This window comes from Lissotriton vulgaris, chromosome 2_1 (genome assembly GCF_964263255.1).
Source record: "Lissotriton vulgaris chromosome 2_1, aLisVul1.2, whole genome shotgun sequence".
In the NCBI taxonomy this organism is placed as follows: Eukaryota; Metazoa; Chordata; class Amphibia; order Caudata; family Salamandridae; genus Lissotriton; species Lissotriton vulgaris.
The window spans coordinates 21,729,636-21,742,556 of record NC_141687.1 but is presented as its reverse complement, the minus strand read 5'-3'; the positions used below and the strand labels follow the sequence as shown (position 1 = coordinate 21,742,556).

The window sequence follows — 12,921 nt, the reverse complement described above, 5'->3', positions numbered from 1 at the left end:
CCCGTCCTCCCATTGATCCCTCTCTGCCCCTCCTCCCATTGATCCCTCTCTGCCCCTCCCCCTCCTCCCATTGATCCCTCTCTGGCCTCCTCCCATCGATCCCTCTCTGCCCCTCCTCCCTTTGATCCCTCTCTGCCCCTCCTCCCATTTATCCCTCTCTGCCCTCCTACCATTTATCCCTCTCTGCCCTCCTACCATTGATCCCTCTCTGCCCTCCTCCCATCGATCACTCTCTGCCCCTCCTCCCATTGATCCCTCTCTGCCCTCCTCCCATCGATCACTCTCTGCCCCTCCTCCCATTGATCCCTCTCTGATCCTCCTCCCATCGATCACTCTCTGCCCCTCCTCCCATTGATCCCTCTCTGCCCCTCCTCCCATTGATCACTCTCTGCCCCTCCTCCCATTGATCACTCTCTGCCCCTCCTCCCATTGATCCCTCTCTGCCCCTCCTCCCATTGATCCCTCTCTGCCCTCCTCCCATTGATCCCTCTCTGCCCCTCCTCCCATTGATCCCTCTCTGCCCCTCCTCCCATTGATCCCTCTCTGCCCTCCTACCATTGATCCCTCTCTGCCCCTCCTCCCTCTCTGCCCCTCCTCCCTCTCTGCCCCTCCTCCCATTGATCCCTCTCTGCCCCTCCTCCCATTGATACCTCTCTGCCCCTCCTCCCATTGATCCCTCTCTGCCCCTCCTCCCATTGATCCCTCTCTGCCCCTCCTCCCATTGATCCCTCTCTGCCCCTCCTCCTCCCATTGATCCCTCTCTGATCCTCCTCCCATCGATCACTCTCTGCCCCTCCTCCCATTGATCCCTCTCTGCCCTCCTTCCATTGATCACTCTCTGCCCCTCCTCCCATTGATCCCTCTCAGCCCTCCTTCCATTGATCACTCTCTGCCCTCCTTCCATTGATCACTCTCTGCCCCTCCTCCCATTGATCCCTCTCTGCCCTCCTTCCATTGATCACTCTCTGCCCCTCCTCCCATTGATCCCTCTCAGCCCTCCTTCCATTGATCACTCTCTGCCCCTCCTCCCATTGATCACTCTCTGCCCCTCCTCCCATTGATCCCTCTCTGGCCTCCTCCCATCGATCACTCTCTGCCCCTCCTTCCATTGATCACTCTCTGCCCCTCCTCCAATTGATCCCTCTCTGCCCTCCTCGCAATTTGAGAATCGCAAATTGAGAATAATTTCAAGGGTGCAAGGGTGTCATAAGGACACCCTGATGCACCCCTCAAATGAGCATATGTGCGCCACATGGCACTTTGAAAAATGCCAAAAAGTGCATTCTTGAAAGAAATCGCAAATTGCCAGCAACTTGAAGTTGGTGGTAACTTGCGATTTCTTAAGGAGAAATCGCACAACTTGGGTGCTTGATACAAACGGCTACATGCATCAAAGTGCCCATTTGCGATTTCTTAATTGCGAAAATTAAGGAATCGCAATTAAGAAATCGCAAATTGGTATGCATTAAGAAATCTCACTTTTATTTGCGATTTCTTAATTTTCCTTAATTGTGATTCACAATTTGCGAATCGCAATTAAGGAATCCCTTCCCATTGATTCCTATGGGCCAAAAGGCCCATAGGAATGAATGGGAAGACAATCTCAATTTGCGATTCGCAATTAGCTAATCGCAAATTGAGATTGCGATTTCAAGGGTGCAGGGGTGTCCAAAGGACACCCTGTTGCACCCATGAAATCAATCTATGCACAACATGACAGTTTGAAAAATGCACAAAATTGCATTTTTCTAATTTTTCGCAAATTACCATGAGGTCCAACCTCATGGTAATTTTTTCCTCCTATTTGCGAATTCGCTATTTTTTTAAGTGTCATTCATTGCATTTAAGGAATCGCAAGTTGCGATTCCTTAAATGCAATCGCAATTTTAGAAATCGCGAATAATAGCGATTTCTTGTATTTTTTGTTGATGCATCCCAAATAGTGATTTAGGAATCGCAAACGGCCGAATTTTGCGATTCGCACCGTTTGCGATTCCTAAATCACTTGATGCATGTGGCCGATAGCATTTAAGGAATCGCAATTTGCGATTCCTTAAATGCTTACGCAAAATTAAGGAATCGCAAATTTTGCGATTCATTCAAATTGTGATGCGAATTTGCTTATACATCGCGTTTTGCAAATTGTTTGTCGCAAACGCTGTTTTTTGCGAATTGCAGCATTTCCGACTAAAAATTTGTTTGATACATATGCCCCCTAGACCACTATGTGCATGTTGTCAAATTTTAAATGTAAGTAATGTTTTCATTAATGCTCTATTTGGGCTCTTCCGGCCCAGTACTGCCGACTGTTCCCAAAGAGCTCTCTCTGCCATTCTGTCCCATCGAACACTCTGCCCAGCTTTTGTCTTTTTCCCCCTTGAGTATTCTGCCCCTTCTGTCCTGGGCCTCTCAGAGGAATGGTGCTCCAGGGATCTTTTAATACCTTATGTCTCTGGTCTCTGAACTGCTGAACCCCTCACCCCATCACTAAAAACACGATCTGAGGGTGTGTTTGTATCTACAAGGGGAAGGAAGCGGGAAAGAGAGAAGTGGGCAGTGGAAGGGCACTGGCAGGATGGGCAGGCATGGCAAGGAGGTCAGAGGGAAGGGTGCAGCCAGGCTTGGAGGCAGAGAATCAACGAAAGTGACGAAAAGAATATATGTGAAGAGAAAGAAGCAAAAGAAGGAGAGAAAGAAGCGACGGTGAACCAACAGGAAAACGCAAAACTAAAGCCAAGAGCACATTAGAGAGTGAGAAGAGGACGCAAAACAATATCTAAATAGCAATAAAAGAGCAAAAGAAAACAGAAAAAGAAAAACATTGAATAGAAAGATGATATAGAGCAGAGCACGAGTTTCCCAAATGAACCAGGTGTTGGAATCGGGCTGAGTCCCAGAGCTGCTGGGCGTGTCCCTTATTGGAGGACCCACCGGTGGATTCTGCCCTTTCGGGGTTGAGCGCCCTATGCTTGTGGGATTCCCAAAGGAGGCTCGAGAGCAGCTCAGCCAGGGGTGGTGGGAGGCATTGGGTTTGCTGGGAAGACGGGCTGCTGTACAGTGAGCCTGTGAATCCTGTGCCAGGAGCCAGGAGGAGCCTTCGATCCTGTAGGGTGGTATTCCCTGCAGTCCCTGGATCATCGAGGTGCCCTCAGTAGGACTCTTGGCAGTAGGCAGGCCCAGGGTGGGGTGGAGGGCACATTCCCATGAGCAGGGCTGTGCAGTGGCAGAGAGCGGTGCTGCGGAGCCAGTCCCACCTGCCAGTTGAGTGGTGAGTAGGAGGTACGGCCTGCGTTCATTGGCGCTGACGCATGTTCGTAGCGTTGGCACTTGAGTGGTGTGCGCCATACAAAGGTACGGAGGTGAGCTCCATGCTGTACACAGGTGCCATAAGGGAGCTCAGGAGGGCGCTCCATGTGAACAGGCTGGGGCCAGTCCTCCGAAGGAGGCATCTCTCCACAGCTTAGCCTTTTGCACCGCGGCACTGCGGAGGGACTGGCCAAGTCCCCTCTCACGCTCAGTGCCCGCATAGGGTCCTCAGAGCTTCATATCAGACCTCATGGGGCCCAACGAGGACATATTGCATCATGAAGACAGCTTTATTTCCATTGGCCGCCCATGCTATGCAGCACCAGGCAGCTCCTGGCAAGGATCAGACCACTTCCAACCTAGGAGGCATCTCACGACAGACCTGGTTAGAAGAGCGGTGCTCCATATTCACAGTTCCTGGAATGGATGGTGTGTCCTCCTATGAGGACCAACTATCCCTGGAGGAGAGGCTCCTTCTCCCCTGTACAGAGGTCCAGCCAAGAAACCACAGGGTCCAGATCAAAGTGCAGTCTCTTCCCCGGACCCTGCACTGAGTGCCTGGAGCTACAGCAAACATGTCCCAGTGAGCTCCTGTCTCAGCACACAGGCCTGTTCTCCAGATCAGCTGTGGTGGTTCATGCCACCAGGTACCAAGCCTACCTCCAGGGGGTGCCACATCAGGAGGGAAGGTTCCCAGGTCAGGGGTTCCAAGGTCACAGACTGATATCTTGGAATGATGCAGAGGACCCCACCCTTCCCGTCGCGGGGAGCTCCAGGTCCCGGTATCTCCCCTTACTTCCTTTCTTTTGGCTCAGTGAACGAAGGCAGCTTTGAAAGTGAAACTTTTCCAAAGCAGAGCCCGAGTGAGATCACCAGACCTGCTGTCGATCCCATCTCAAACAGGAATCCTGACTTGAGGATCCAATGATAAGATTTCCTCCTGATGCCAGGTCTGTCTATGTCACACTTGCATCTGACTATGTTTTGGAGACCAGACACCCCAACCTTGCTTCAAAGGGATGTGAGGGTGCCCAGAATCAATGCAGATGACCCAGAGGCCAGACCTAAAGATGTGCCCCTTCCCACCATCTTCAAGAGAGCCATGCCTTGCCGTAGCCACCAGGAATGTCTTGCGGCCAAGGACTTGAAACACTGACCAAGTAAAGTCAAACGTATAAAGCCAGGGCCAGAAGAGGACATAAAAAATGAGGCTTGTGCTACCAAAGATGGATCCTAGACACAGGAAGGATCTAGAAAAGTAACTCAATAGACAACAAATACATAGAATTACAGAACACCAGAGTGAATGAATCAGAAGGAGAGGTGTGCAGAGTGGGAAAGAACTGTGGAGGGGATGAGCTAAAGAGATTTCAAACTAGAGGTACCACAAGGTCCAGAGTAGGGATGAAGAATGAATGAAGCAACTATGGAAACACACAAAGAGGGAATACACGAGGCGCAGAGGGCGTGGAGCAGAGGAGCCGGAAAGGGAATGAATGAGAAAAGGAATGCACCAGTGAAACAATGGTGTTATGTAATGTTATGTTAAATTAAATTTATTAAGCGCACGTACACCCGTAGGCTTCATGGCGCTGTGGAAGACTGGCAAAACATAACATGTGACAGAAAGAAAGAAAATTAACTAAGGATAAGCTTGCTTAAAGAGCCAAGTTTTAAAAGCCTGTCTAAAGGTCAACAGATCTTCGTGGAGTCTTAGTGGCAGTGGCAAGGAGTTCCACAGGGAGGAAGCTAGGAAGTGGAAAGATCCTCCTCCCTGGCGTCGTTTCCTGATCCGGGGCACGACTAACAAATTCTTTTGGCCAGAATGGAGAGCACGGGAGGGAGTGTAACTGACCAGCAGGCTGCTAATGAATCCAGGGCCCTTACCTTGTAGAGCCCTGAAGATGATGCATCCCGCTTTAAATGCTGGTGTAGAGACAGCCAACCAGTTATGGTCTCACACAGAGAGGAAATAATCCAGGTAGAAAAGGAACCAGTGGCAAAGAATCCAGGAATGAGCTGCCTTGGTAGATATCAAGTCAAAAACAGAATAGATGATGAAGAGAACAGGTTAGACAAGTAAAGCACCAGAGAGGAATTGAGTGCAATCACAGAGAGAAGGAATAAACCAGGAAGGCAGTGATCCAGAGAGGGTAAGAATCAGACACTAGTGATACCATGAATTAGAGGGAGTGAACTACAGAAGATTAGATCCAGACAAGGCATAAGTCTGAGAGAACATTGAATCAGAGATGGAATAGACAAAAAAGAGAATTAACCAGAGAGATCTGTAATGTAAGAGCCATACATCAGACAAGGGAAGCACTGTGGAGGGGATGGATCAGGGAGATCCACCCTGAGAGGGAATGGCGGGTTCGTAAGCTGGATCTATAGGTTCAGCCGACGATGTGTGCCCTGATGGAGGAAAGATGCAGGGTGGTGGGTGGGTAGTGGGGTGGGGTGGGGTAATATCTTTTTAGATTTGTGGGCCTCACGTCTCTTTTTTGTCTCTCCTAGAGCTACATCCAGCACTTCCGTGAGCGTCAGACGGGCCCGTCCATGAGTGGCGTCATCGCTGGGACCCATGCAGTGGTGGATCTGGACTACGACTGCGGCTCCATGGTTCCGCTTACCGCAGGCTCCAGCCCCGCCGTCCTGGTATAACCCAAGGGGAACTACTGGACCTGGATGTATGCACACAGCCTTTCCCCACAGACATCCTTGCAGAAGAACAGCACGTCAGGGATGGCTAATGTAAGGAGCTTGGCTGGACCGGGGCATGGTCGGGCTTGGCAGGAGAAGGTACCTGGAGCTGCGGGCGGTATCACAACAGTAACATATTATACCTTGTATTAAGACAAGAACAGGGCCGTGCAAAAATGGAATCATGACGGGAGAGGGTCTGTGACTGAACAACAATGGGACACTGTCCGAAGACAGGCCCACGGATGAGCAAAGCTGGAGGTCTGTCTGGATCCAGGCACAGGGCTGAGTTGATTCTGAGGCCATGCCTGAAAAGCAGAACATAGCGGACTGGAAACAGGGACATGAGCCAGTAGCGCTTGGATGCTGTCTGGTGACAGGACTAGAGCCGAGCAATGTTGGGGTCAGGCCTGGTGATGTCGCCAGGGCAGAGCAATGGTGGGATTCTCCTGAACAGAGTACTGAGGCTGTGCACGGATGCCGTTCTCTCTGGAATGTTACCATTGGTGAGGAAAGACGGGATCCCCTCCGGTGGACTTGAAGACCAAATACCACAAGCATACTCTGTGGGGCGGCCACCAGGAGCTGGCAGTGGGATTGGTTTATGCTGACTGGAGAGATTGCAATGATGTCCTCCTGTGCATAAGGCTCTCCTGTTCTGCCAGATGGTAGGAGTTAGCCTGAGAAGATCACGAGGGCTGTGAATTGGTGGGATCCATTGTGGAAAGATCTTGCGTGCTGCACAGCGGTGGAAACCTGCCTCAGACTATGCAAAGATGGGATCTATTGTGGAAAGATCTCCTGTGCTGAATAGTGTTGGGAACTTGCCTGTGGGGATTACTAGGGCTGTGCAATGATGGGAACAGATTACCATAACTGTGCAATGATGGGATCATATTTGGAGATATTTCGAAGGTTCAGGATTACAGGGTCCTACGGGGAGACGAATCAGATCTACACATCTATTACATGTGATCCTGTTGGGTGAGAGCTCCAAACCTCATCTATTCTTAGGTCTTATCTACAGAGTTCACCAGGCCAATTACGAATGGGATCTTATGGGAAATTTGTACCAAAACTAGCCAACAGTTGTATCATCTGTGGAGAGATTTCTAGAGCACAGCAAAGGACAGGATCATGGTTGGATAAAATGACCAATGACAGGTTCTTATTTGGACCCTTTCTAAGGTTGCATCTGCAGTGTCAAGAGATCCCCAGAGCTGATCATTCGCTGAACCATGTCTGGGAGGATTCACAGTGATTGTCGGTGTTGTTGATCTTTCGTGTGGTGGACTTTGCTGCATGGGCCCGCACAGTGCACTGTAAGGAGACCTCTCCAGGGCTGGTCAGTATTTGGGTATTTAATGGCGATATATCCTCTGCTGGTCAAGAGTTGAACTCTGTATGTAGATATCTCCAAGACTACTTATGGACTGGCCCCGGGTGGAGATATCTCTAGGGATGGTGAAGATTTGGGCTTTCGATGGAGATATCTCAATTATTGGGCAGAAGCCGGGGCTTGGATGGGAAAAGCTCCAGCCCTTATCAGGATTTGGACATGGAATGGAGATCTCGATAGCTCTGGGCTAGTGATGGTCACTGGTTGGACATATCTCCAGGCGTTGGCCGTAGTGGGATCTCGAAAGGAGTTATCTCCAGTTGTGGTCAGGAGTTGAACATTAAATGGAGATATCTTCATGTCTAGCCAGAGTGGGACTATGGCTGAAGATGTCGCCAGGGATGGTCTTGTGGGTTTTGTTTGGGGAGTGAAGATGCTTTATCTACGGTTGAGGGTACCTGGGAGAAATGGCATACATATGGGCAGAATAGCCTTTTATGACTGACATGCTCTCCGTCGTCTTGATGCTCAGCCTGAAATATCTGCTTTTGTTCCTTGTTGAGATCCAGGCATTGAACACAGTCGAGTGTTAACGGAGATGATTCCTATTCTTGAAACTCTCTAGAGAAGCTCAGGGAACCAGACTTTAGCATGCCACAGGATGCATTGCTCCATGAGTGGGTTGATGTTCGAGGAGCATTGTACCTGGGCGCCAGGACTGGGTGACATCCCACACTATTGAGAAGGAAGAGATTGATGAAAGGCCCTGGCCCTCGGGTCAGCAGATCCCGTGCGATCTTCTGCAGGTCACTCTATCCCCTGTGCCTCAGTTAACTCAATTGTATTTTGTTAGTGCTTAGACACTGCCTGGGCCAGTAAGAAGCACTTTTTGAACAGCTGGGTCGGTTGTGTTTTTTTTAAAGATGTTGTCTTTTTGTACTGTGTGGTCAGGAAAGTGAGTTACGGTTGCTGTAACTTGTCCCCAGAAAATGCATGTCTTGGTCCCGAGAGGTGTCTCCAAACAATTTGCTGTTCCCCTAAAATCCCCAAAGGACGTGAGGGAGAGAGAGTGAGAGAGAGAGCAAGAGTGAGAGAGAGAGCGAGAGGGGAGAGAGAGAATGTGCCTCTTTATACACTTGTCTGAGCTTGTAAAAGAATGAGTTGATCAAGACTGTGGGTTACCTCAGGCTTCGTAGTCTTCGACTAGGGCAGTGGGTGGGTATCTATCGCCTCTTATTCCTCGGCCGGTGGTAAGGGTTGCCAAGTGCTCATTGACACAAACTACCTTCCATTCCATTCAGATTGTAACAGTCCCTGGCAAAAACCTTGCCTGGGAAACTCACTGTGTTTTAAGGAAGAAACCTGCATCAGTATATGTTATGTTATATTGATTTGTATAGCGCACCAGTCACCGGAGAGGGTATACACGTCTGTTCTCACAGAGCAGGCCAGAGACATGAACAAGCCTGTGGCCATGAAACCCTCTATGCACATACTATAATACAGAGCAGAAGGCACAAACATATAGGATAGCGCTGCTGCCTCAGCAGACCTTCAGGGAGTTAGGAGCTTCAGAGCACAGTAACTTGGCTGCAGGACAAACGAGGCCCACAAGCCCACGTGACCATGGCAGGAAGTGCAGACTTCTGATCCCACCTTTCTTAAAGGGCCAGTGAACTATCAGCTACATTGCTTGTCTCAGGGAGATACATGCTTTCAAGAAGGGGGCTTCCCAGGCAGCTGGAAGGGAACTTCTTCTCCCAGATGGCTCGGAGGTAGGAGGCCAGTTTCTCCCAGGAAGACCATATACATTTGTAAATTTCTGAGAAAAGTACCAAGACAGTTGCCTTGAACCACAGGCCCACCCTTGTGAAGAGCACACAGTCGCCCTTTTCAATCTAAAAGCTGACATGTAGGAGTCGCACATGGCAAGCCCAATATTGTCAAATACAGCTCTTAAATATCATCTTTTGATGTCCCAAATCTAGACGCTGGCTTACAGTGCACTGAGGTGCCAAGCCACAGGCTCTAGGCAAAGGACTTAACAGGACCGGTTCACACTGCTGCCCCATTGCCACAGGAGCCCCAGATATGCTTCAAAGCATGTCCTCCCTATGGCTTTACCCTGCACTAGGCACTTCCAGGAGGGCAGAAGTTAACTGCACATGGTGTTCCATCAGGGGAGAAGACACTTATCTGGTGTTCCTCAGAAACACCCTCATTCTACCCCTAAGTTTGCAAAACTGTCGGCAAAGCCTAATGGTTTCTTATAGAAAGAGGCCCTGTCTGAGAGCCAGTGGTTCAAGAGAGGGTTATGTGCCCGCTCTAGATCCTGTTACAAACAAAATAGGCAAAGTGTGCCCAAAAATGCCCCAGTGAGCAAGCTGGTGGAAAACCCTCTGCCTCGCGATAACCTCCCCATGGTTGAGAATCACACCAGCCTCTCACTTGTAAAGGACACCAGCTAGGCCTTGACTCCAAACATGACAATATCTCTGCCAATGGAGATGACCCACAATTCTGCCTTCAAATGACAACCTACACTACTGTAGTCGTGTGGCAACCCCCAAAAATGTATTCATGTTACAACCTCCAATCAGGTATTCACGTGGCAACCTCCAATAATGTATTCATGTGGCAACCTCCAATCAGGTATTCATGTGGCAACCTCCAATAATGTATTCATGTGGCAACCTCCAATCAGGTGTTCATGTGGCAACCTCCAATAATGTATTCATGTGGCAACCTCCAATCAGGTGTTCATGTGGCAACCTCCAATCAGGTGTTCATGTGGCAACCTCCAATAATGTATTCATGTGGCAACCTCCAATCAGGTGTTCATGTGGCAACCTCCAATCAGGTATTCATGTGGCAACCTCCAATCAGGTGTTCATGTGGCAACCTCCAATCAGGTATTCATGTGATTTCCCAAAATGATGTGGTCAAGTACGTAACGCTTGGTAGAGTGGAGTCATGTGACTAGCATGGATATAAGTCTAGTCTCACAAGGCAGAGTTGATATGCCTTATACAGACAGGTCAAAGAAAGGGAAAATGGCTTCTGTTCGGATACAAACCCTATCTTTTCAGGGTACCTTGCCTACCCGCTGCCTACATCGCACTAAATGCCCCTAAAACACTCTGCATGCAAGTTTACAATTTTTTAGGATACTCCACTTCTCTCAAATCAGAGCACATTTTCTTCCACAAACGCAGCAGGATTGAAGGACCCTCATTCTCTGCCAATTTGCTCCCATGATAGAAGGACCCTTCATTCTTCCCCATGAGCAGCCATGTTGGAAGTACTGTGTGTTATTCTTATTTAGTGGACATGTTCTAAGGATTCTCCCTGCTCTTTCACCAAGCTGGTTCTCTTGACACAAGCAGCCATGTTGGAAGGATGCTCCATTCTCCCGCCAACAACAATCATGTTAGAAGGATCCAGCGTTCTCTCCCCCGACCAGCTGCCTTGTTGGAAGGATTCGCTGTTTCCCCCATAAGCATCCATGTTGGAAGGCTCCTACCTTGTCCCCCCAACAAGAATCATGTTGAAAGGATCCTCCATTCTTTCCCCAATAAGCAGTCATGCTGGAAATATCCGCCATTCTCCCCCTGCCAAGCAGCCATGTTTGAAGTTTCCTTCATCACTCCCCCACCCCCCGCAGGCTGCCATGTTGAAAGGCTTCTTCGTTCTCATGCCAACAAGAATACTTTTGGAAGGATCCTCCATTCTCCCCTCACACGTAGCCATGTTGGAAGGATCCTTAACACCCCCCACAAGCAGCCATGTTGGAAAGATCCTTCACCCCCCCCCACACTAGCAGCCATGTTGGTAGGATCCTTCACAGTACCCCTCCCACACTAGCAACCGTGTTGGAAGGATCATTCACCCCCCCCATAAGCAGCAATGTTGAAAGGAAGCTAGAAAAGAGCTGCCTAGGATGGATTACCCATTGTCTTCCATGAGCCGCCATGTTCGAAGGATCCCTCCCCCCACAGGCATCTAAGTTGGAATGTTCCTCCTTCTCCCCTTCACCAACAGGCAGCCATGTTGGAACGCTCCATCCTTCTCTTGCCAACAGGAATCATGTTAGAAGGATCCTGCATTCTCCCACTCGTCAAACAGCCATGTTGGAAGGAAGCTAGAAAAGGGCTGCCCAGGATGGATTACCCATTGTCTACGATGAGCAGCCATGTTGGAAGGACCTTCCAGTTTATCCCCCAGCAGGCTGATCAGGAGGGTCTCCCGTTCTCTCCAAATCCTACCATTTCTGAAAGAGCTTCTATTGTTCCTCACAAGTGGCTGTGATACCACAGTCTTCCATTTTCTATAGAGAGAGCCATGGGCAGACTCTCACATTACCGAATACCTGAGTAAGCTTCAATATCACCCTGTAAGACTTGGACAGTACAAATAAACACCAATGCCTCTGACTGCTCTGTTATAAAGAAAGCTGCGACTGCTCTGACACAGGCAACCCATGCGACGGAGGGTGCGCCCTCACAGCCATGACGCAGGCGCCAAGACATCCAGCCAGGCACTGCGTCAGAGTCCAGAGGTGTCAAGCTCAACCCTTCCTCTGTTCTGTAGCCAGAGCTCTGAGTAAGAACAACACAATAACACCAAACACTGCAAACTACCAGATCATAAACTGTTCATTCGAAAGCACCGCAAACTATCAGATCATAAACTGTTCATTCGAAAGCACCGCAAACTACCAGATCATAAACTGTTCATTCGAAAGCACCGCAAACTACCAGATCATAAACTGTTCATTCGAAAGCACCGCAAACTACCAGATCATAAACTGTTCATTCGAAAGCACCGCAAACTACCAGATCATAAACTGTTCATTCGAAAGCACCGCAAACTACCAGATCATAAACTGTTCATTCGAAAGCACCGCAAACTACCAGATCATAAACTCTGCATTCGAAAACACCTGAAACTACCAGATCATAAACTCTGCATTCGAAAACACCTGAAACTACCAGATCATAAACTCTGCATTCGAAAACACCTGAAACTACCAGATCATAAACTCTGCATTCGAAAACACCTGAAACTACCAGATCATAAACTCGCATTCGAAAACACGACAAACTACCAGAACATAAACTTTGCATTTGAAAACACCTGAAACTACCAGATCATAAACTCTGCATTCGAAAACACCTGAAACTACCAGATCATAAACTCTGCATTCGAAAACACCTGAAACTACCAGATCATAACCTCGCATTCGAAAACACCGCAAACTACCAGATCTGAAACTCTGCATTCGAAAACACGACAAACTACCAGATCATAAACTGTTCATTCGAAAGCACCGCAAACTACCAGATCATAAACTGTTCATTCGAAAGCACCGCAAACTACCAGATCATAAACTGTTCATTCGAAAGCACCGCAAACTACCAGATCATAAACTGTTCATTCGAAAGCACCGCAAACTACCAGATCATAAACTCTGCATTCGAAAACACCTGAAACTACCAGATCATAAACTCTGCATTCGAAAACACCTGAAACTACCAGATCATAAACTCGCATTCGAAAACACGACAAACTAC

At 48.8% G+C, this 12,921-nt stretch overlaps 1 protein-coding gene across 2 annotated transcripts in view; it reads left to right on the top strand.

The window, feature by feature from the left end:
- TMEM198 (transmembrane protein 198) overlaps positions 1-8,408 on the top strand; it is a 168,337-nt gene extending 159,929 nt beyond the window's left edge. For both annotated transcript variants that reach the window (XM_086954347.1, XM_086954346.1), the window contains exon 4: positions 5,824-8,408. In XM_086954347.1, the coding sequence (XP_086810473.1) occupies positions 5,824-5,970 (147 nt within the window). In that variant the 3' untranslated portion in view covers positions 5,971-8,408. The remainder of the gene's footprint in view (positions 1-5,823) is intronic.
- Positions 8,409-12,921: the final 4,513 nt, after the last annotated feature.